The sequence below is a fragment of the Crocodylus siamensis genome, chromosome 7 (assembly GCF_052110815.1).
Source record: "Crocodylus siamensis isolate JL-2025a chromosome 7, ASM5211081v1, whole genome shotgun sequence".
Taxonomy (NCBI): Eukaryota; Metazoa; Chordata; order Crocodylia; family Crocodylidae; genus Crocodylus; species Crocodylus siamensis.
Window position 1 is genome coordinate 39,963,205 of NC_143401.1, and position 25,208 is coordinate 39,988,412.

Consider the following 25,208-nt stretch of genomic DNA (forward strand, 5'->3'; position numbering starts at 1 on the left):
CCTGACGTTCACAGATACTTCTAGTGGATGATACTTTCCCAGAATCTGGACTTCTTTGTACTGATCCCAGTCCAGCTACAATAGCCACCATAGCTCTCTGAAGCATTTATCATAAACTGTAATAAAAATACCGAGCGGCAATAAGGAATTATTCTCTGAGCAGGTATATTGTGGTGGCCATATTCAAAATTCCGGAGGATGAGTAAGAATTATATTTTCATAGTTTGTAGGGTCGGACAGGACCTGAGAAGATCATCAAGTCTGACCCCCTGCCATGGCAGGAAAGGATGGCAGGTCAAACGACCCCAGTTAGGTGTCTATCTAGCCTCCTTTTGAAGACCCCCAAGGTAGGAGTGAGCACCACTTCCCTTGGAAGTTGGTTCCAGATCCTAGCTGCCCTGACTGTGAAGTAGTGCCTCCTGATGTCTAGCCTGAATCTACTCTCCATCAACTTATGACCGTTGTTCCTTGTTACCCCCAGTAGTGCTCGGGGAAACAAGGACTCTCCCATTGCCTGCTGGTCCCCCTTGGTCAGTTTGAAGGTGGCCAGCAGATCCCCTTTCAACCTTCACTTGCGAAGGCTGAACAGGTTCAGGTCCCATAGTCTCCCCTCGTAGGGCCTGCCTTGCTGCCCCCTGATCACAGGAGTGGCCCTTCCCTGGATCATCTCGATGCTGTCCTAAAGTGCAGCGCCCAGAACTGGATGCAGTATTCCAACTGCGGCCTAAACAATGTCACATGGAGGGGGAGGATCACCTCCTTGGACCCACTCGTGATGCATCTATAGATGCATGACAAGATGCAGTTCACCTTCCTGACCACATCCCCACATTGGTGGCCCATGTTCATCTTGGAATCAATAGTGACTCCAAGATCCTTTTCTGCCTCTGTGCTGAGGAAAAGGGAGTTCCCCAGCTTGTAGGTATGCTGCTGGTTCTTCCTCCCCAGGTATAATACCTTGCACTTGTCAGTATTGAAACCCATCCTATTGTCATCCGCCCACCCCTGTAACCTGTCCAGGTCTGGTTGTAGCCTGTCCCTCTCTTCTAGCGTGTCCACTTCTCCACACATCTTAGTGTCATCTGCAAATTTGAACAAGGTGCTTTTCACCCCCTCATCCAAGTCACTGGTGAAGATGTTGAACAGTGTGGGCCGGAGGACCAAGCCCTGGGGTACCCCACTTGCCACATCCCTCCAGGTTGAAAAAGACCCATCCACCACCACTCTCTAGGTGCAGCCCTCCTGCCAATTAGTGATCCATCTGACCATGTAGACAACGACACCACAGTTGCCTAATTTTTTAATGAGAATAGGGTGAGAGACAGTGTCAAAGGCCTTCCTAAAGTCCAGAAAGACTACGTCCACCGCAACACCTGCATCCAAGGATTTTGTGACCTGGTCATAAAAGGCCACCAGGTTGGTCTGACAGGACCTGCCTCTACTGAACCCATGTTGGTTGCCCCTAAGCATAATCTCCCCTGCAAATATGAACCTGGATAATTTTCTCAAAGAGCTTCCCCAGGACCGAGGTAAGACCTATAGTAGGTAAGGGCCTATAGGTTCCTGGGTCCTCCTTCCTCACTTTTTTCAAAATGGGGATCACATTGGCCCTTTTCTAGTCCTCTGGCACCTCGCCAGAGCACCGTGAGTGCTCGTAAAGTTGTGCCAAGGGTCCTGCAATAACCTCTGCTAATTCCCTAAGCATCCTAGGGTGGAGATTGTGAGGACCTGCTGATTTGAACACATCTAGTCCCACCAGAAGTTCCCTGACTAGGTCCTCCCTGACCCTGGCCCTGGCTGTGCCTTCCCTGGGACCATCAGGGATCCTGGTGGAGGGTATGACCTGGTCCCTGCTCAGAAAAATGCAATCAAAGAAATTGTTAAAGAGATTAGCTTCATCATCTGGTGCAACCACCAGATTTACTAGCATGTCCTGCAGGGGCCCCATGTTACCCTGTACCTTCTGTTTACCCCCTATGTATTTAAAAAAGGACTTCTTGTTAGCCTTGATCTGGGTTGCTAGTCCCAGTTCCATCTCCACCATAGCCTTCCTAACATCCCCCATACAATCTCGAGCCAAGGAGAAATAATATTCCCTGGCGATGGCTCCTCCCTTGCATTGGATGTATGCCTCCTTTTTAGCTTTGAGACATTCCTGGATGCTTTTGGTGAGCCATGTTTGCTTTTGAGCACTCTTGCCCCCCTTGATCCATGTTGGGATTGTCCCCCTTTGGGCTTGGAGGATCATCTCCTTAAGGAACGACCACTCTTCCTGGATTCCCAACTCCCCTCCCTTCCAGGACCTCAGAGCCTCCCCAACTAGTCTCCTTACCTCATTGAAATCCACCTTCCTCAAGTTCCAGGGCTGCTGCCTTGCTGCAGGCCTTTGACACCCTGCGCTGGGTGGTGAATTCCAGTAGGCGATGATCGCTATCGCCCAGGTGGTCGAGCACCCGCAGTCCCCTCACCAGGTCATCACCTGTGGCCAGGACCAGATACAACAAAGCATTTCCCCTGGTGGGACTGTGCACCTCCTGGGTTAGATGGAGGTCCTGTAACTCGGCTAGGAATCTATGTGAGCAGTCAGATCTGGCTGACTGCTCTTCCCAGCAGATGTCCAGATAGCTTAGGACACCCATGATCACCATGTCCTTTGACTTAACTGCCTCCACAAGCTGACCTGAGAATTCTCGGTCCAGCTCCTCTCCCTGGTTGGATGGCCTGTAGTAGACACCCACCATTAAGTCCCTTTTCCCCCAACTCCCTTGTATTCTGACCTAGAGCACTTCAGTCTGCCCCTCCTCTGACCCAGTGTTGTTTGTTGAGGATGTGTATTGCTCTTTGACATAGAGCACCACACCCCCCTTTCCTCCCTGTTCTATCCCTCCTGTACAGCCTATAGCCTTGATGTTCACTGCCTAGTCATGCTTTGGATCCCACCAAGTTTCAGTGAGCCCCACTATGCCTGGGTTTGTGTTAACTAGCAGGAGGGCAAGTTCCTCCTGCTTGCTCCCCATACTATGAGCATTGGTGTCTTGGATGGGCTGGTCTTGTGGGTGACTCTTGGTTCAGTGTTCCATGACTCCCTCCATCCTCATCCTCCCCTTCCCCTAACAAGCCTAGTTTAAAGCCCACCAGGGAGGTGACAGTTTCCATTCCCCCATAATATCTTCTAACATCATAAGCTTGCTCAGTCCACACTTTATCTTCTGCTGAGCAAGGCTTAAAGATGTTTCATATTAAAAATTGCTGACAACATAAAAAAGAAGTTGAATTGATTCCTGAATTGGAAATAACTGTGTAGTAACTCTAGGCAAATGATGACTTCTTAATGGTGACCAATGTTCTTTGGCCTGAACTCTCCTCCAGTCTGGCCAACACTCCCCACACAGGACTCACAGTCATTCTGGCAGTGACCAACACTTGTTAATGCCATATCTGTTATACGGTTCTCTGGTGAGTAATGCAGCTTGTCAAAGAAGAAGTTTTTCTGGAACAGGCAAACTCTTCAGTGGTTCTCTAGTAGCAGTCCCTCCTCTGTAATTTAGCTCCCCAAACACTCAGTGCCTGGGAACCACCCCAGTGCTTTCTCTCTCTCAGACCCTCTGCCGGAAAAAAGATGATACCCTTGTCAGCTCCTGCTGTCACATTCTCTTGCCAGATTTCTTTAGCTATTTGCCTTGCCCCATCCTGTGTACTTACCCCTAACTGATTTCTTCAATGCTCCAAAGCTACACCATCTCCTAGTCAGTGCTTTACTGCCCCATCTCCAACCATGCACACATCAGTGACCTCTTTAACTTCATTGTATCATGCAGGTGAGAAATAATATATAAAATATGATCCACCTTTTCCTAAAATCAGTTCTATCTGTCCTAATTTCACCTGATCTAACATTTAAAATCTCTGTCTTCCCCAACTGGCTGTGCTAAGCATGGAGAATAATACCTTTACTCCATACAGGAATCCGATAAACACAATGCAGTTCTGTACAACGAAGTTGTGACTTTCCTCCCTGCCATAAATTATTAATATTCTCTTAGAATACCGGATGAGGAATATAAAGACCATTTGAATTGTTCTGTGGCTATTTTGCCTGTAATTTTGGGGGCACAAAAATATTTCAGTTTTTTACAATCTTTTCCAATCAAAAATATATGCATTGTAGTTACCAAAAAAGAAAAAAACCATAGTATTCTCTTAAGAGAAATTCTCTTTGCTTTGTGAATTTTTCAGACCCATTCTCTGCCTGTGGAAGTGAAAAGGTTAATTCTGTTTTTGGACTAACAGACATTTGCCTTCTGATTTAAGTAGCCTTGAACCCTCTGAAATATTGCTTGTTAGTAGACATTAGTCCAAATCAAAGAAGAAAATATCTCTGTGTCTGATACCACAGAAAGTGATCTTCAAATGATAGTTTGAACAGTCACCAAAGATTGATTCTTAGATTGATTATCTAACTCAGGAGATATATCTCATGTACTCAACACCATCCGTAGAGGAAGGAGCATCTGACATTGCAGAGATTGCTTGAGTAACTGTAAATTTATCAGATTTACAGACTGCATTCTATAATTTAATCTATATAAAGGACCTGGGGCCTGGCTAGTCTTATAAAGAGAGATCAGGCTCTGTGCTGTGAAGGTCTCTGATGGTGGCCTTGGCTTGTTTATAAAATGAATGCTTGTTTCAGTAGATCATTCATCGTCCATGCAAGCCGAACCTTCCCTGTTCATTAAGAACTACACACACACACACATACACCCCTAGTAACTCTTTGCTGTTTCAGGGTCTCTCTAAGCTACAACATCTGGCTTGATATACAGCAGAGCAGCTAGGATTGATCCCACAGCTTAAGTCTGACATTTGGCAGGAGCTGAAATTTACAATTCTGTAATCTGAGATGTGAAATAACTGTAAAGGTTAAAGCAGCCTTGGAAATTTTTAGTTGCCATTTCACTCAGGGGAGCAATTTTCTTGACCAGATAGTAAAATATAAATAGAGTTTTTCATTAACATCACTACTGTTGTCATGATAAAGGATGCTAAAGGAGATTTAATGTTTGATCTGATAAAGTTTCCAAGATGGTTTTGTAGGCTGGGTTAAATTATGCTATTATTTTGCCTTTTAAAAATGGAAAAGCAATCCACATCTCCACCTACTGAAAACTTACTAACTATACCACTAGTTACCACTAATTTGAGTACACATACTTGGGCTTTTTTCACTTAATTTCTCCCAGTTATGTTCTAGACTTGAGAAACTTGTTCTATTCCCTAAAAGCTTTCAGTGGTAAAGATTATTCTGCTTTTAATTTTTTCTACGTGTGCTGGCACTTTTATAGAAGTATGGCTAAAGAACTTAGACCCATCAGGTCAGATGTTATGTTAGCTATTCAGCTGATAAAAACCATGGAAGTCAATAAAAAAAATCTCTTCTTGGTTTCCATAGGTTTTGGATCAGCTTTTATACTTAGTAATTCTGAACTACAGTACCCTTCTATTCATTCAGAGTGTTCACAGTCATATAGGTATTTAGGGATTGCCAGGGGAATTTGAGTGTACTTACTATTTGGTTGTTGGCTCATTACCAGTAGATGCTCCTTCATAGAGAGATTTTTCAATATTACCAATTTATGGTTCTTCTCTACTAACAGGATTCTGAGAAGATACAGCGATTTAAAGATGCAATCACAGCTCAAACTAATTACACTATTTTGGTGAGTAAATTGTTGGTCTGCCTAACTAAGAATTAGCTAGTTTTAAAACAAAAAACACACATGTAAGTACATAATTTTCAAAACTTCAGATGTCTCTGAATACGGAGGTATCAGTGTCAGACTTAAGATAGGTTTTTTTTACTATCTAATCTATCCTCCAAAAAGACATCTGGTTCCATCTTCTAGTATTTCCCTTCAATAAATACTTACCAGGATATAATATGGCGTAAGACTAGACAGTACTTCATAAGATAATGTTCTTTAGTTTACATTACATCATGACTTTTGGGTATTGTCACAGAAAACGGTATTGTGTATCTGAAATAAATCACAGACAAACTGTGATACTGAGTGGCATTTATAATATAGTAGCACCTGGAAACCCTAGTCATGGATAACAGAAAAACCAGCCCTGCCTCAAGGAGCTTAAATAGAAGGACTCAGGTAGAGAGACAGATAGAACAGGGAAGTAATGAAACAACCATCTGTTTCATTTCTTTTATTCAGCACAACATTCATTCATTCATTCATTCAAACCACTGCAAACCAGAACAGTAGCGATATCACCTGCCTTTATTAATTGCTGTTTGTTATCCACCACAAACATTAACCATGCTGACAACCAAGAGAGAAGGAAATGGGGCACTCTAAGATAATGGGCCAAGTAAATTTTAAGGGGTGTTGCAGGAAAGAAAAATGACCATTCATAAAGGTAATAGGTCTTGCCTTTCTGTAACTTCACACACACACACACACAGAGCTGGAACCAGAGGTGCAAAATGCAGCTCACTCCAAAGTTCATGGGCATCTACATTCCAAGTTTGTGTTCATGTAAGTCTAACACACTGATAATAACTCTTCTAAAATTGGCTACTGGCATATATCCTTCATGGGAATTATGCAGCCTCCTCATCATGTGACATAACTAGATGGAGTAGCATTGGCCTCAGTGTTGTTGCATCCATGTTTCCCCTTAGGAATCTGTCCTTGATGGTGGAATGTATTCCAAAAGCTGATTGAAAATATATATGTTAAATAGTTATTAACAGCAAATAATGATTACCTGATTGTCCATCTTAATTATTGTTGTACAGTATGTGCTATACTATACAATAAAGAAGGAGATCCCCCAGTGAAGAAATCAATTTACTAGGAAAACAGTTTCTGTTGATTATAAGTGAAGCAGCTCAGCTTTGGTAATAGTCCACCTCCCACGTGTCAAGACAAAGAACTGACTTACGATACTAACAACTTACTCAAATCACTTATGAAATTAATCACTAATAACAAGTGGCTTTGATACAAAATTTACCACCCTTGGTTTTGCCTCAGTTTATTACAAATTTAATGTAAACTCTTGGCCATAATCACTGCTGATTACTACTTAACAATTCACCATTAATGGTTTTCCCAAAATTAAAATCAGTCTGAGGATGATGAAAGGCAGTATGTGAGCAAGAAAGTATTCTTAAGTCTGGTGAATGGAGAGAGGGACAAGGAAGTATAGTTTTGTGGTTAAGACATTGTACTGTGATACAAGAAACAGGGGATCACCTTCATCCTAAACAATCTGCATGTTTTACCTCAAAGTAACTACACATAAGCTATGTCAAAGTTAAATCACAGGCAAAGAAGGATACTTTAAGTGTACTGCAAGGTAATCTGCCATGGTCAAAGTCATACCCACCTTAGTATAGCTTGCACTAAACTGTGCCTAGTCTTTAGCTTAGACATGGCTTTTTAAACCTCTCAATAAAAAACAAAACAGCTTTTTAGCAGTGAAGACAAGTCACTAATACATAATCCTGTTATTAGTTCTGTATCATAGTTCTCCAGCTGTAAAAAAGGCATATAAATACTTCTTTCCCTCAACCAAGAGTCTGTCAATCTTCGTTTAGTTGAAAAATTTTCAGAACAGAAACTGTTTCTCATTGTATGCACGCACACAGAGCAATCTATGTCAGTAGGGCCTCCAAACACTACCTCAGCACATATAAATAATGCCCCCCCCCAAATTATCAAAACATGTTCAATAACTCATTTTGAGTCCCACAAAATTTTATGAAATTTAGGCCATAACTAAAGTTGCTTTGGAAATGTTATTTCTGGCATCCCAGACTTTTATGGAATTTTAATTTCAGCCTCAACATTTACCATACTTAAAAAATGAGGAAGGATTAATGTTGATACATTCTTAAAGATATTCTGGAATTTAACTTCAGATGTAAAAGAATTGTAATCACATTTCTATCACTTAGAATTTCCTTTTTCATATGAACATTTAACTAATGTGCCTTTAAACTTTGGAAAAATCAGAGTGAATATTTACTGATTAAACTGTATATGTAGTAGAAATATAACAGCCCTGAAAAAAACCAAGAACCCTACCTCATAAAACAGTTTAGTGATTTTGTTTTCCCTTGCTAGGGCTTACCAGCAGCATTGCTATCTTAAATGTGGAGCCCTAAAATTCAATTTAGCACAGTTTTTTCTTGTGTGTTGACTCACAGTTTATTTCGTTAGCCTGTCTGGGTTGCTCTTCAGACACGACATTGATCTATGTTGCAAAAATGTCATTGCTAACAGCCTTATAAATCTTATGTGATTGCAAAATATTTCCTTTGATCACCAAGTCAACTTCCCTCGATAGGAAAAACCAGGTAACCAGTACTGTTCTGTATGCCCCTTTTCCCTCCATCTCTGACCTGTGCACCCTGATGCACATATAGACCCCCTTACCAAAGGGTATGCTTTTCCTTATGACAAACAGGGTTTTGTACTCCCCGGCCCTTGCATCATTCACCCACTCATATGTTACGACACTACTTCCCTTAAAAAGGAAAAAAAAAAAATCTCATCTTTAAGTCCTGCCACTTTGCATTCTTCCCGATTTCCTAGACTTTCCAATCCTTGTGGCATCTGTACCTCTTTGGCCATCAATTCTGATTGAAATGTTCTGCTTCTAAATAATATATCCTTCCTATAGTACTTCAGATAGTCCATGTGACAAGCAGGGGTCCTGGTTTTCTCTGATTAAAAATTGCAAATTCTCTGATTAAAACCCCAAAATCCGTGATCAGAAATAAAGGCCCCCCCAAACCACCCCACCCACAGCTGCTGGTGCCCTGCATTCCCCCCCACAGTCTCAACAACCCTCCTAATGCCCCTTACAACAGCCCCCCAGACCCACAGACATGCAGACACATACACTGACACCCACCCCAGCTGATAAGTGTGTCTAGGGGAAGGGGCAGGGTAGGGCAGGGGAAAGGGAAGGTGCTCGGGGGCAGGCTCTGCCACTGTGCCCACTCCCAGGAGCAGGGCCAGGGGGTGAGGGCAGAGGTGCCACTCTGTGGGCCACACACATGCCAGCCGGCCTGACAGGAGATTCGCACACAGAGGCTGCCACCACAACTCTGTCACTGCGCCCTGCGCTACCATCCCTTGGCCACCTGCATGGCTTTGTAGGTAAGTGGAGCAGAGCGCAGCAGCAACAGTGCGGTGGCAACCACCGTGTGCGGGCCACATACATGCCACCCGGCTGGGGGGTGAAATGGGGGGCTTGCATGCAGAGGCATGCAGAGGCTGCACGGTTCCATGGTGGTGTGGGGTGGTGGCAACCGCTGCCACCATGGAGCCATGCCCTTCACCCCTGGATCCTGGAGGTAAGAGGGGCTTGGGGGTTGTGGGGCAGGGATGGGGAAGATGGTTGGGGGCTGACAGAGTGGAGGGTGCTGCCATTGCAGCTGGAAGCAGGGCCAGGGGGTGAAGGCAGGGGTCATCGCTGGCACAGGCAGCCCCACAGGTATGTGGCAGCCGCTGCCCATAATGGCGGTGATGGCCGCTGCCTCCATGGAGCCATGCCCGGAGCTGTTCAGCTGGCGGCGGCAGCGCAGGGTGGTGGTGGGGATGCCTGTGTGCCACCTAGCCACCACCATGTTGCCATGGCTGCCCAGCGGCTCACTACACAGCTCTGGGCATGGCTCCATGGCGGAAGCGGGAGGCTTTGTAGGCAGTGGCCGTCACCAGCATCACAGCCGTCCAGGTAAGCAGCAACAGCTGCCACCTGCAAGCCCAAGCCCCCACCCCCACACCTCCATTCCTTGCCGTGGCTGCAAGCTGGCCATGAAGCTGTGCTCCGGCTACATGCCAGCCTTCCTCTCCCCCTCCCCAGGGCATGCAGCCGGACGGCACCTATGCAGCCCGCACATGGCAGGCACCACCACACTGCGCCCCACATCGCTTGCCCACAAAGCCCCTCCCCGCAGAAGGGCACCCCTGTCTTCACTCCCTGGCCCTGCTCCCAGCTGTGATGTACTGTCTGGAGCCGGCAGCACCCTCCACTCCATCAGCCTCCATCTTCCCCAGCCCTGCCCCACAGGCCCACTTACCTCCATGCTCCAGAGGCAAAGGGCGAGTCTGAGCCTGAGCCCAGCCTTGGCTGCTTCAGAAGCTGAGACCCCACCTCCCCCCTCTCCCTCCCACTCCAGCCAAGGCAGGAGGTTTCCCACGCTTTTTGCAATTGGCTCTTCAGGCTGGAGCTGTGCCAGCCTGCAAGATCTCTTTGCAAAAGTGGAGAATCTGCGGATTTCTCTGCTAAAAGAGAAATCTGTGTTTTCTCCAATAAAAACAGGGAATCCATGGTTTTCTCCATTTTTTTTGTGGGAAATGGAAAACCCGGATCCCTGGTGATAAGTAATAGCAGTAGTGTAACTAGGGTGAGGCAAGCAGGGCACCAGCCCTGGATGCCAACTATGAGGGACGCTACAATTGTCCCCTCATGTGTTTTTGCCACAGCTGGAGTAATCCTGCGCTGTCTCTGCCTGATCGTAGGAGCCAGGCAGGGTACCATCATATGCCAAGCAGTATATCTTGGGGGGCAGGTGGCAAATGGGGAGACCAGAATGGTATCCCCCTAACCCAGGGAGCATTTGCCAGAGCAGAAGCAGCCTGTATGTATTAGAGGCGTGAGGGAGGAGTGAACTAGGCAACAGGGTCAGCTCCCAGCGCCAGAGTGGAGCTGAAGCTGCTCCAGCAACAGCAGCAGTAGCTGAGGAAGGTAATCTTTCCTTTCCCCTCACCCATGTCTACTCCCTCATCCCATCTACAATGGCTGGCAAACCCCCGTGCTTCCAACCCTCTCCTGCCCCTGGTGCTCAGTGAGCCTCTGTGCCTCTGAGTAACAGGGTTCTGGTTCCACATTAAGTCTACACATTTACCACCATTGGATAGGATTCCAAAGCATTTTTTGATGGTGTGGCTTGTTTGGATCACTACCTGGGCACTTGTTCCCGGGGGATACGATACACATTACATACAGAACGGTTGAAAAGTGTGTTTGTTATGGTACTGTAGAGTTAACATTTTGGATGTGTGATTAGAACCTTAGCAAAACCAAATTGCTGGCCCTAACAGAATCCAACCAAGACTTACAGTATGCTGCAGAGTGGTGGCCAGAGGCATAGGAAGACAGCTCTGTGCCAGGGCAACTACAATGCATGAGCAGCAGGGATGGCAGGGGCCAATTGCTGCGCTGCAGTCAGCTGTCACTGTGGTGGCGGCAGCTATATTCTGAGTGATTTTAAAATACCTTCAGGACATTATTCTACACAAACCAAGGTTCTTTTCTCTAACCAAGGGAAATCATAGCAACAGCTGAGCACATTGTCAGTTTAAACTTGTTTTCTGTTCTATTGTGCATAGGCTATTACTGGAATGGCAATAGACAATCACTTGTTAGGGCTAAGAGAGATGGCACGGGAACACTTCAAGGAACTGCCAGAGATATTTACAGATGAGACATATTTGACAAGCAATCGATTTATCCTTTCAACCAGCCAGGTAAGTGTTACAAATTCACTAATCTTGCTATACCAAGACTCCCTGTTAGAGAGCTAATTCATTTATAGTCAGCTGATTTTATAGTTCACAATGGAAATGGCAGCTTTGAAACAACTTGAGGGTGGTATGAATAGCTGTGAAACATTTTCATTACCTGATTTTCATTACCAAATATTTTTCCATAACCAAATTTACATAACAAAAAATGGCTGAATTTTCGCTTCTCTCTATCCCAAAGCTTTCCCTGACTGAAGCCTAATACTGAACACAAGAGCAAAAAAAAGTACATAAGAGCCTTGTGCTTCCATTCCTTCCACACTAGGTACTCCCTTATGACATGCCCTTTTAAAGGCATCAGCTCCACTGAGAATTTTTTCTTCCACTGACAACGCTGGCACCAAGCAAGATATACTACCACTGTGAAGGAAGAAAAGCCAGGAAGCATGGGCAAATAATAGCAGCTGCATTTGAAATATTGGGGTCAGGGCCAGCAGAAGTTTCACAAGGCTTTATAAACTCTACGAATATGTATGAAACCCTGTTTAATCTTTCCTCATCTAAAAATGTTCCTACTTCCACACTCTTAAGCCAGCACTAGCTGGCTGTTAAATGACTGGGACATTCCCTGTATACCTGTTTATGAAGAGTTAATTTATAATCCCCAATAGAGATCAAATGGGCAATTCCACCAAATAGTAAATAATGAAAAAGGCAGCAGTACAGAATCATATTCAAGAGCTTTAATTAGAAATTGAGAGGAAAACTGGGCAAGATAGCCACTAGAAATAATAATGAGGCTATTATAACTGTTGGATACATATGTAAAGGAACCATGCAACCACACAGCTAATGTAGGCCAAGGCCACCATTGGCTCTGTCTGTCCACAGTATATGAGCTACATAAACAAGAACAGATTATGAAGCGTATACATCCTTCAGCTGTAGACTGTAAGTGTCAGACATGCAAGTTCTGATCTGCAAGTCAGCACTTATATTTACAGACAGCACACAGCATAATGAAATGATCAACAGTCACTAGTTCCTAGGCTGACCATTTTGAACAATATAGCTATCCATACAGGAGTCAACATAAATTGAAAATTAAATATTTCACCACGTATAGTATCAGCTTTAATTAAATTAGAAAAAAATTCCTAACAATTAATTTACTGAAATGCTACTTCAACCTTATAGATCTGTGAGTGTGCAATAAAAAGGTCTGATAATATTGTGCTGTAGCATAAAACCTCAATAAGTAATTTGATCTTGTCCTAATGTTTGTGGGCTTTCAGACATGAGTGAATGTAACAAGAATACCACTGCATAAATTCTCCAAGAAACCATCCATGAGCAAAGAATGCTTCTGAATAGCTGTATGGCCTTCGGCTGTTGCACAGCAAATTTATCTGACAATTCTATGACTCTATTAGCAGGACTCTAATGGCTTGTTCTACACCATTAAAAAGCCAAATGTCATTTCTGAAGGCCCATGTACACAAAATCTGAAATATATAAATCTCAAACAAATCTTAAATTTTCTTCTGTAGAAATGTCATAATTATATTGAAATTGTAATAGAAACTCAGTTTCAACTAATAGCTGAATGCATTAAAATGCAGCTTTTTTGTGAACTCTCAATATTAAAAGTTAAGAACTGTGCAAATATTATATTATATAGCTGATTAAACACTTAATATTACAAGTTTAAATTAACCATGAGGTAAGGAATTGAATGCAGTCCTAATAACTAATAGCCACTGGGGCTTCATTACAGTTAGAAATTTGGGGGGTTAGGTCAGGTTAAAAATGGCCTCCTGATTTAAGTTAGTACTTAGATAGATGCCGAGATCCTGATATAAGGTAAGTCTGGGCAAGGGGAAGGACAGGCAGGATTGGGGCGGCGTGGAGGGTGTGGGGAAGTCCATAGGGGAGTTGGTGCAATGGGAGATGCTCTCCATTCCTGCCAAAATCTCTCTGCCCACCCCCACCCCCGCCCCATCACCACCTGATGCTCCCAGTCCCACAGACCACTCCCAGGGCAAAGTCTACCAGTATTCACCAGTGTCGGGAGCCTAATGAAAATAAGGCAACATGGGGGGAGGGGCAGGCAGATGGGAGGGGTTGGTAGGATCTCTCTCCTCCCAACCACAAGCTATTTTTGGACCTCCAACCCCAGACAAATGGCAACTCCCAGCCAACCAACTACCCCTGATCTTTTCCCCCATACTTACTATGATCAGCTCCCCACACCAGTCCCTTGAACCAGTCCCAACGAGCCCCACCCCAGACTCAGGAGGCGCCAGTCACTCCTGGGAGGGAGGGAGGTTCTGGGGTTTCCCCAGGTGCCCGTGGGGGGTGGATTGGAACACCCCCAAAGTGGGCCCAAAGTGAAGGGCTCCAATCCACCTGCTCAAAAGCTGGGGAGCATCAGCCAGCATGATTTTCCTCTGCTCCCTTCTCCCCCTTCCATTCTGAAAACAGTGCCGGGGGCAGGGCTGGACTATGTCAGTCTAAACCTATTCCCAGCACACACAGACAAGTTAATGAAGGTGGTCTCCTTTGGAATGCCTTCATCTGAACCCTCCTGTAATGAGGATTCAGATTGTCACAGAATTGGGCCCCTTTAAAATGCTCCACAGTTGTGCACTTGTCATGGCGGTAGAGCACTTTGAGGGCCACATCAGGCAAAAATTGTCACTTCTGTCTGCTCATTTAGTGTACCTCCATGGTAGGGGTTAATTAGATCAGTTCAGCCATTTTTGACCATTCTAACCTACCTGGAACTTCTGCACAGTTCATACTTAGATCAACCTAGCTAGGGATGTTAGTGTAAGACTCACACATGGGCAAACTAAGTTAGATTGGGTGGAAATTTTTAACATGATTTAACCTCCCCCTAACCTCCCTTAACATCTGTACCTACCTTAAAGGTCTGCGTAAAATAAGAGAATAAATGAAATTGCAGTCTCATATTGAACCCAATTTTCAAACAGAGCAAATCACATCCAATTTGTGCATGGAAATTAATATACAGAATCTTATAGACATAACTGGTTTATCTGCCAAAACGCCAGTTTTTGTCTCCAGCTCTAGGATCTGGACTTCCCTTTCAAACAGTATTTGGTAAGGGAATCTGCTGTTTAAAGTATTTGTGGCTTTTTCACATTTTTCTTTACTATCAGCTAAATTACTTCAAGGGCAATTATGAATTTTTTCCCCTCTCTCTCCACAACCAGGTTCCAACCACAATGGAAACGTTCTGCTGTTATGGGCCTGTAGTTCCCAATGGTTATGGTGCATGTTATAACCCACAGCCAGAGCATATATTATTCTGCATCTCAAGTTTTAAAGGCTGTAGAGAGACCTCCTCAGTCACATTTGCTAAAGCTGTGGAAGAAAGTCTCATCGAAATAAGAGATCTGTGCAACAAGAGCAACTCTGCTGCAGCAAAACCACTGATTAAACAAGAAACTGCTGCAAAATGTCATAATGACCATAAGCGCTAACCGTCCATGTGACCTGAACTGTTTCCTTTGTCCTGCCCTGCAATTATTTATTGCCCTGCTATTACCAGAAACATTTCATTGGAGAAGAAAAACATGTTTTATTTTGGGTATGGATGCTGCCAACATTTATCTAGAAAATAAGCTAGAAAAGCACTGAAGTTTCCAGTTTTTGCCCAATAATCAGCAATAAGGTTTGGTTTGATTAGCTTAACAGAAGATAACAATAATATGGATACATGCTGGACCATCACTTCTTTTCTATCAAATGAATTTAACTGTTTTAGTATAGGACATGAATTAAGCATCAAAATTGTGACGCCAAGACACTCTGAAGGGTAGTATTTCTTAGCAGATCTAACAGGTTCATGCATAGTCTTGCAGGTTTTGCATATAAGCAAAAACAAGTTCCTGTATGTTTTTTCACCACCGAGTGCTACATGCAATATGCTATTGAGTGAGTGCTGTTAAACCTTTAAAATTTTGCTTTTTGCTAAGTACTTAACATTACCAAGGTATTCTCTATGTACAGGGAATATCATTAGCCGTGGTAATGTTGCCTGCTTCCAAAAGCAAAATGGTATGGGTTTTTTTTAATGGCGACTGATGTTTAGTTTTATAAACACCCACAAATTTGAAGTAAATTCTGAAATCAAACAACTGTTACTAGTAAAAGCCAAAGTAGTAACTGACATTTGCATTGAGTTCTACACTAAGAGTAGAATATCTTTTGCCCTAAATTAATTTCCTCCATTATATCCTTCTATAATTAGGTGACATTCAGCCTTTTGTGCCCAGCATAAGGCCTGCATATCTTTTATTTCTACCTTTTTCTCTACACAGGTATGATTCACTGTGACTAGCAAGAGTCATATACAAACTTAAGAAATTAGAGTGCTGCAAAAAAAACAAACATTTAGAGGTGCTGTGCAAGATGAGGTAGTCCCCATTATATGAACTTCAGACATGCTCAAAGTTTGAGAGTACATATCAGTCATTGCAGCTTCTGATCATCCCATGTTTTCTTTTCTTATTTTATTTACCATTAAGGTTATCATATTTCCAGTTCCCAAAAAGAGGCCACCTGTTGGGGGGATACCTCACTCCCAACCAGCAGCCCTCCATCCCTGTTGCTGCCCCTCACTCCCGAACCACCCACAGACCCCTGGCCCTGCCAGTGCCCCTCACTCCTAACCTACAATTCCCTGTCCCTCCAGGCCATGCTGGTGCCACTCACTCCTGATGCACAGCCCCCTGCTCCCTGCAACCCTGAGAAACTGCACCCTTCCCAACCAGGCCAGAGCAGGGTGACTCTGATTCATGTGGGTAGCAGCAGGAGAGAAGAGGAGGGGAAGCCTGCGACACCCCCTGCCCTGGGGTGGGGCTCTCACACTATGCTTGGCAGCCTGGCCACGCCTGCCCCTCCCACCTGGGCAGCATCTCCTGGCCGCTCTACCTCTGCAAGCACGGGTACCAGCCCTGGTGCTACAAGCCGAGACACAGAGCTCCCCACTGCCCCCGCTAGCCGAACAGGCAGGCACATCCCCTCCTCCCTTCTACCCTGCTGCAACCCCAGTGCTGCCAGGCTCTGCTCCCCCATCCCCCAACCCCTCTACACCCCCCCCCCACACAAACCCCTCAGGCAGCCCCCATGCCCCAGCTCACCAACCCCTGCCCCAGCTCACCAACCCCTGCCCCCCACAGACTTTCTATCAATTTGGCTTGGCAGCAGCCGTACTCATCCCTCTCTATTTGCTTTTCTCCCTACCTTCCTTCTAAGTTTCATTATTCTTCTTTCTGACTGAAAGATACAGCTGTGTCTGGAAACATTTGATCCTGAATGTTAGGACCTAATCCAGCTCCCATAGGAGTCAATTGCACAGCACAGGTGTAATTAGGCAGCAGGGTCATTTTCCAGGTTTTGCTTAGTTCAGAGGTTGACAGTGGTAAGTGTAGACATTTTGGGGCTTTTTGCAGAAGAAAAATGGCTCTTCTTCAAGTTACGCTGGTTATCAATGCACATGTAGGCATTCAAAACCTGTTAGGCACCCTATTGATAGCCTGCCCCCTTACCAGGCAAGGGAGAGGACAGGCTGTCAGGTAATAGGCTCCTCTAAGGGCAAGGATGGCTCAGGAAGAAGCTCTCTAGTCTCCCTTGGCTGGAGAGCTCACCTGTGTACTGGACCAATAGAAATGAACCTCCACCTGCTTGGTATTCAGACCAGATAAAAATTACCACATAATAGTCCTTTACTTCAAGTCACAGACAGAATAAAATAATTTCATAGATTTCATAGAAATTTGGGCTGGAAGGGACCCTGGACGATCACTGAGTCCAGCCCCCTGCTCCAGGGTTAGGAATTCATCAGGGATCAGAGGATCCCAGCAAGATAAGCATCAAAATGTGTTTTGAAGGCATTCAAAGTGGGCGCTTGAGCAGCCTCAGGTGGCAGTCTGTTCCAACCCTTGGGGACTTGGACAGTGAAGAAGTTCTTTCTTATGTCTAGCCTGAACCAGTCACAGTGGAGTTTGTGACTGTTCGATCTTGTCATCCCTTGGGGGGCTCTAGAGAAAAGTCATTCCCCCAGATCCTAATGAGCACCCTGATAAGCTTATAGGTGGCCACCAGATCACCCCTGAGCCTGTGCTTTTCCAGGCTGAATAGCCCCATTGCTCTCAGCCTCTCATCATAAGGTCTGTTTTCCTGACCTCTGATCATGCGCGTGGCTCTCCTCTGCACCCTCTCAAGCTTCTTCACATCCTTTTTGAATTGTGGAGCCCAAAACTGGATGCAGTACTCCAGCTGCAGCCTCACCAAGGTCAAGTACAGTGGGAGAATGACGTCTCAGGATATGCTTGAGAAGCATCTATGGATGCAAGCCAGTGTTTTGCTCACTTTACTAGCCGCAGCATCACACTGAAGGCTCATGTTCATCTTGTGCTCAACCATGACCCCCAAGTCCCTTTCATCTGTAGTGCTAACCAGTGTAGCACTGCTGAGCCTATAAGCATGGTGCAGGTTTTTCCTCCCAAGGTAGAGAACCTTGCATTTTTTGGTGTTGAACACCATCAGGTTCTCATCTGCCCATTTCATGAGCCTGTCCAGATCTGCCTGGATCACCCTCCTGTCCTCAGGTGTGGATGCTTAAATAGCAAAATAGCTAATAAATAGCAAAAGAGTTCATCACTTGCCTACTGATGCAAGGTAACAGGTGTTTTTCAATTTTTTTCTTACTGTAAATTGACAAATTACAAAAAATGTAGTCAGGATTCTTTCAATTGACAGAAATCACAACTACCAATCCTTGCTGATTAAAGATCATTATTGTAGGTTTAATGTTTTTACTGATGATTTTTAACATCACAAGTTTGTAATGTGACATTTTCACATGCTGAATGGACTTGATCCTTGTGTAGCAGGGCACTTACCCTTATCTTCACACGTGCTTAGTTACTGAAGTGCTAAGTACCTTGCAGTGCGCAGGAAATGCAGAATAAGCCCAGATGTGGTTGAATTTGAGATTATACTCAATATAAACAAGAATAAAATCAGAGCAACTATAACAGTTTTTCAACTATCAGTTCCAAAATATATTTTCTGTTCAGCCTCTCAGTTAACAGAATCATGCATCTCCATGTTAAATTATGTGTGGCGATGGAATATTTTAAGGATTTCAGGAAATAGTACGTTTCTGATGCTTAAAAAAACTGTTGAGACTCATAGAATAAGGTCTTGTTCCACAGCTTTGAAATACATAATCTCAGCATATGCGTATATGTGAAGTGAACGGAAATCTATTAAATATCGTTTACCTACAAAGCTCTGGAATTGATTGCTTGCATTGCTTTGAGAATTGTCATTGGCAGAATTAATAAAATTACATGAATATAGTAAAAAGCAAGGATTTACTGCAAATATATTGAAATCCACGTATTCACTGGAAGATGTAAAGTTTAACACAGTATGGACATGCAAACACACACATACAAATAATCATAAGGAGCTGTTTTATTTTATGCACACACACAGCTCAGCTCAAAAGCTTGTAGGAAGGCATGTCTTATTTAAATGGAAAATACTCATGAATCTCAATATCCAAAATGGACAGAACTGAAAGAAGTCTTATTTCAGCATGGTGATGTATACTGATGATATATATGACTGGCCTTTGACAGCACTGACAGGAAAAGTACAACGAGACACAAATGAATCCTTTATGGTGTGTTATTAGAATATAAAGTGAATATTTTAGTGATGTTTATTTTTTTAAAACAATAGAAATTTATGGCAAATGAAAATGTACATATCTCGTGTCCCAATTTTGCTTTAGTTGTACATTTTATGCTGTAAGGAAACAGAACTGAATCTCTCTAGGCAGGTACATAATTGAACTGTGCATGGGCATTATAATGCCAGAATATCTCAAGAAAAATCCTTGACCAATAAAAAGCATTCCCAAGAAAAGACCTGCTTGTGCTTGTTTCAATCACAGACACCCTTTGTTTCAGTCTCTTCAGAGATAAGCAAAAGTGGTCAGAACCTGGAAGCTGCCAAGGGAGCATGGGTAGTGTGGCACAACATCACACACAATACAACATGCATTTTGCTCCAGGGAGAGAGAAACTACAAGTGTTAGGCCCTTGCTACATGTAACATATATTACACAATTCACTGGGGACTCATGCAATAAATGTAAACCAGGCACACATGCAAAGTTATCCTCACAGGATAAAAATGGCACTCCTGCTAGGAAGAGATGTTTGGGTAGATGCAATCGCTTTTATTAGACCAACTAAACAGTTGCAAAAACCATTCTTTGCAAGGTGTGGGGCACAAATACCCTTCTTCAGGCAGAGGGAGAGTCTGCTGGGGTGTGTAACCTCTCCTGGGTGGAACAGAAGCCAAATTTGCGGGGGGCGGGGGGAATAAATACATTTTCCTACTATTTAGTTGGACTAATAAGAGAGATCGCATCTACCCAGAGAACCTTATCTTCCTGTGTCCTTAGACCAACACGGCTACAACCAGCTCCCTGGAAGTGTGAACACCCCTCTAGCCGGTTCCCCGCCGCTTCCATCCGAGCGCTCACCGGGGCCCCAGCGCCGTCGCCCCCCGCTCTGGTCCACTGAGGAGCGCGGCAGGGGCGCGAGCGGGCCTCGGCTCGGCGCTCGCTGCTGAGAATCCAGTTTAAAAAAACAAAACCTACAACAAACCAGACCAAAAAAAAAAGTCTAGTCTAAACAGTCCGACGCCGCTGGCCCCACAGGCGGGCCCGGCCCGCGCAGGGCAGGGCTCCCTCAGCACCAGACGAAGAGGCCGCGCAGCGCTGCAGACGGGCAGCCTCCCGTGGGCGCCGCCTCAAGGCCAGGCCCGAGCAGAGGCCCCGCTTCGCCGTCCTGCCCCCGGCGCTGGGGCTCCTCCCCCAGCCTGGCCTTGCCATGCCCCCGGGCGCGCTCGTGTTGCTGCGCTTCGGCCTGTCCCGGCGCTGCGGACAGCTGGCACACTGGACCGGCCGCCTGCGGGGCCTGCGAGGTGCGTGCGGCCGGGGGCTGCAGGGCCCCGCTCCGCTCTTGGCCCCTGCGGGGCACGAGGTGGAGTCCCGGCGGCCTCTCCCGCCCCCGGGCGTGGGCACGCGGTCTGTGTCCAAAAGAAGAGGGGAAGAAGAGGTGGGGAAGAGCCCTTTAAGAAAGGCCCGGACCCACACTAAAAGAACAGACCCAAAAAACTAGCAACGGGGCCCAAGAATTTGTCATAATTCTCAGAGGAGGGGAGCACCTCTGTCTGCAGTCCTGTCAACCCACCTGTCTCCAAGCTGCTGGCAGTGGCTCCCTGCCCCTTTCCCCAAATGGGTTCCAAGCAGCCGCTGCCCAGCAAAGAGCCAGGATCCCCTGGGCCAGAGTCCTCTCCTGCAGCATCTTCAGCGGTTAAGTTATGGTGCTGCAATCATGGTGGGCACAGTCAGCTTCAGTTATGCTAACTAAATTAAACACAGAGCAATTATTAAAGGGATTAGAGATGAGAAGGTGGCATTTCTGTCTACTTTTCCTGAAAGGAAGAGTAACTAGAGCATAGACAAGGAAAAGACCCAATCCACATTAAAAGAATGTATTCTACCAGAGGTTTACTGTAGGCCTGCACTCCCTCGGCAAGGCCTTCACTGAACAAAATAGTTAGAAATTAGCTTTAATTTTTTTTAGTTGATGAGCAACTGATGCTAGAATTTTATCGTGGTGCATTTCCAGTGCCAGGAAATATACTCAGAATAAGATGAAAAAAAGGCAATTTACAAAATACATGAAAATCCAAACCAATCCATCATGTTGTTTGAATTGTATTACTTAAATTCAGCAAGACTGCAGGACGGCTGGTTAAGACAGCACTGTGTAATGTGCATTAACACGCCAGGATACTCTATTGTGGGAAACCAAATAGACCAGGGGTGCTCAACCTCCTGCCCACCAGCCAAATGCAGCCCATGGGGCCTTGGAATCCAGCTTGCAGGGCTTTCCCCAGGTCAGAAAATTTGGAGGTGGAGGAATAGTAGTCATTAGTATGGCAACACTCCCCCTGCCAAACTGCCAGACCTCAAGAGGGTTGTGCCCCTGTCCACCCCATGCACCCCCTCCCTGCCGTGCGCCCCCCCCCCCCCATTGGGCTATGTCCTCTTTTCCCCTGCAGGGGTGGGCTACTCCGTCTTCTCCATGCAGGCTCTATCCAGCCACTGCTCCTTCCCTGGGCAATGGATTAGGACCACCAGCTGGATCCAGCCTGTGAACAGAGACAGCACTGCCCGTCTGGACTACGGTGGTGGGCGGGGAGGGGTGGGAAAGTTGGGACCATTGCAACACAGCATAAAGATTTTTAAAATAATAATTTTTTGGCTTAAACGGAGATTTGGAAAGATAAGCAGAGACCATGTTTCATCCTAATTCTCAGACAAATTTAGAAAAATCTCAGAAAAATCATGTTGAGAAAATCACAGGATGCACTGTACACGCCACACAAATACAGTTGCCTGCTCAGTTCTCCAACTGTACAGTAGTATCCTTTTAACATTTATTGGATACTTTTCTTTCAAAATTGTAGATACTAGAGTGAAAAATTAATTCAGTGTGCTCCTTATGACTGCTATACCAGCCAATAGCATATTTAAGTGCATAGTAAATGTCTTGCCTTTTAAAATGAGATTAGAACAAAGAAAGGATGGAGTAGTTCATTCAAAGGTGACCCACTAATGTAGTAATCATGAAACTACAAAATTACAACCACAATTTGTAGGGAATTTTGCACAGAGCTTTCCTGCATTGGACATTATTTTTTCATGCTTGTCATCATGAGCAGTTACATTTAGAAATACCAAAAGTTTATGACAAACCAAAAGAAGGCTGGTTTTCTGGTCTTTTGTAGCTGTGCTGGAAGCAGATGGACATCAAGTTATCCTCGAAGAGATACCAGACTGGAATGTTGTAGAACTCATAGTGAATGGCGAAACTGTGTTCCAGTGCAATATTAAAGACCTCAACTTTGGTAAGTACCAGACTTTCTTTGCTGTACCCTTCATTAGATATTACTTCATTCTGAAATTAATGTCAAATGTTCTGTCTTCTAAATTGTCACTTTAATTAATGTTAACATTAATGCCTATCAGTTCTTCAGTTCTTTATACATAAGCCATCATAAAGTGCACATAAGAGAAAAGATTGTCCATTGGTTAGGGCACTGCTTGGGAAATTTGGGTTAAGTTTCCTCCCTTTGCAGTATTGAGCAAAACACTTAGGTTTACATTCAAAATTTATTTAGGTGCCCAACTTCCATTGAAACCAATGCAACAATACCTTTTTGTTCTAAGTCTTAGTCTCTGTGCCTGGGGTCTTAAATAAGGATAACAGTATTTAGCTACTGCAGAGAGGCATTGTAAAGATTGTGAGGCACTCAGATACTACAGGAGCGGGGAATATAATATATTTTCTTAGATACTATAGCCTCCTTAAAATAATAGGAAGGTGGTACAGTTATACATAAAGACATTTCATTATAGATTTAATGAAGCCACATTTAGGTTGGGACAAAAGAGTTTCAAAAATCTGCAGCAATTTAAAACAGGAAGCATAGCAGAATGTTCCAAGTGAAGCTGCAGAATACTGTTACTGGATCCAGTAACCTGTGTTAGAGTTTGGCCAGAACGTGGAAATTTGTTTTATTTTCAGCCTCCTCAGCTCCACTCAGAGACTGCAGGGCAGGAAGAGTGACCAAGAAGTGACCAGGAATACTACCAGGAGTGACCAGGAATAACAGTCACAAGCTGGCAGAGGGTAGATTTAGGCTAGATACCAGGAGGCGCTACTTCACAATCAGGGCGGCTAGGATCTGGAACCAACTTCCAAGAGAAGTGGTGCTGGCTCCTACCCTGGGGGATCTTTAAGAGGAGGCTGGATGAACACCTTGTTGAGGTTGTTTGACCCCAGTACTCTTTCCTGCCATGGCAGGGGGTCAGACTCGATGATCTACTCAGGTCCCTTCCGACCCTAGAAACTATGAAGAGAAGCAGAGAACTGGAGTGCTCAGCTTTCCCATCTACTTTGCAGCCAGGATGTGCGAGGAAAGAGAGAGGCAGGGAAGTCAAGTGCCCCAGCTCTTTGCTTCCACCTGCTAAACCACCTGCTAAACCACCACTGAGGCTGGAGTAGGGTAGAGAGCAAAGTAGGAGGTGGAGCCCCCCCACTCAGCATCCAGTAGCCCATGAAAGACACCTGTCATTCCCACTTTCTTCCTCAGGAATAAAACTGAAATCAAAAAGGTGCTTTTGGGTTGGGCAGCCAGGAAGCAAAAAGATTCCATTTCAGTCCAAAAGCAGAATTCTTCTGGAAGTTCTTTCCAACAAACAATTTGTGTTTTTTTTCTTTTTAACTTTGTTCCAGTTCAGAATGAATTCCCCTCACCTCCAAAACATGAAAGTTTTACAGTAATTTCCATTTTCTAGCCATCCCTGTCTCAGTGTAGTAACACAATGGACATTGCTAATGACTACCTATGGCAAGGACTTCCACTTTTTTTTTTTAATCTGAAAAGATGTCACTTTCAGTACTCTCTAATTTCATTTTGGGCATTGATTAAATACCGTCTCCTCAGGAGGAGTGCCTTCTAGCTAATGAATTACCGACAGTCTGCAGCATGCATTTCCTGTAATATTTCTGTATTTTGTGACATTCTTCAGTGCAAGTACTTCTCAGTCTCAGATTATGCAGTTAAACAAGATCAGTCCTGCTTATTTTTTGGACAAAATTAATGGAAAATATTAATTCTTCCATTAAATCCAGGTTTATTTTGGTTTATTAGTATAGCCACACTTTTAGGGAATCCAACCTATCACACAAGAGGTAGATTTAAACTAGGTTCAGGTACCTAGTTTAAAGGTAGATTTAAAATGGGTTGGATGAGAGAATTAAAAAAAATATGATATGAAACTAGGAGTAGAATTCTACAAATATTTTATAAGTGTTATTTTTTTCCTTTAGGAGGTGATGGCAAGTTGGATCCACTTTGTGAAGAAGCCAGAGTAGCAGTGCTGAATGCCTGTTGATTATCAGGCACATTTCCTCTCTGTCCCTGGATTATATAGACTAATTGTAATAATCTTACAAGGTATCAGATGTCAGACTACATGTAGTTCTATATATTTTCATATCTCGTAGCAGGTTTCTATGTAACTGCATTGAATATCGCCATGTGTGAAACAAGAATACTATCTTCTTACAGAACTAACTATATACTTACTTAATTTTAATGATTCCCACAAGTTTCTAATACATTTATGTACATCAAAAAAGTATTCTAGCTTCTTTTCTATAACCCTTAGATGGCTAATATGTGTTGTTTTACAGAAATCATGAGAACCCACTTCCTAAATTAAGACTAATTTAGAATTAAGGCTAAATTTAACTACACTGTCATGTAGTCAACTGGCTGGATTTATTTTTAGAATCATAGAATCAATAAGTCAGAAGGGACCTAGACAGATCATCGAGTCCGACCCCCTGCCACGGGCAGGAAGGAGCCCTGGGGGTGGGCAGGGTCATAAGACCCCAGCCAGGTGCCTATCCAGTCTCCTATTGAAGATTTCCAGGGAAGGTGAGAGCACCACCT

The 25,208-nt window shown here is 44.3% G+C and overlaps 2 protein-coding genes across 2 annotated transcripts in view; both read left to right on the forward strand.

Annotated features, from left to right (window-relative positions):
- Positions 1–19,624, forward strand: part of CHAT (choline O-acetyltransferase) — a 63,868-nt gene extending 44,244 nt beyond the window's left edge. Inside the window, exons 13-15 of the mRNA XM_090058358.1 lie at positions 5,658–5,720; positions 11,424–11,561; positions 14,798–19,624. Of these exons, the coding sequence (XP_089914484.1) occupies positions 5,658–5,720; positions 11,424–11,561; positions 14,798–15,067 (471 nt within the window). The 3' untranslated portion in view covers positions 15,068–19,624. The remainder of the gene's footprint in view (positions 1–5,657; positions 5,721–11,423; positions 11,562–14,797) is intronic.
- Positions 19,625–20,121: 497 nt separating this feature from the next.
- Positions 20,122–24,934, forward strand: C7H10orf53 (chromosome 7 C10orf53 homolog). The gene is made up of 3 exons (XM_090057803.1): positions 20,122–20,597; positions 22,473–22,592; positions 24,581–24,934. The coding sequence occupies exons 1-3, from the start codon at positions 20,504–20,506 to the stop codon at positions 24,643–24,645; spliced, it is 279 nt and encodes a 92-aa protein (XP_089913929.1). The 5' UTR covers positions 20,122–20,503; the 3' UTR covers positions 24,646–24,934.
- Positions 24,935–25,208: the final 274 nt, after the last annotated feature.

Bases quoted from the DNA above. Each gene is read 5' to 3' on its own strand.
- C7H10orf53 (XM_090057803.1), top strand. From the start codon at position 20,504: ATGCCCCCGGGCGCGCTCGTGTTGCTGCGCTTCGGCCTGTCCCGGCGC. The intron at 20,598-22,472 runs GTGCGTGCGGCC...GGTCTTTTGTAG, and splicing joins CCGCCTGCGGGGCCTGCGAG to CTGTGCTGGAAGCAGATGGA. The intron at 22,593-24,580 runs GTAAGTACCAGA...TTTTTCCTTTAG, and splicing joins TATTAAAGACCTCAACTTTG to GAGGTGATGGCAAGTTGGAT.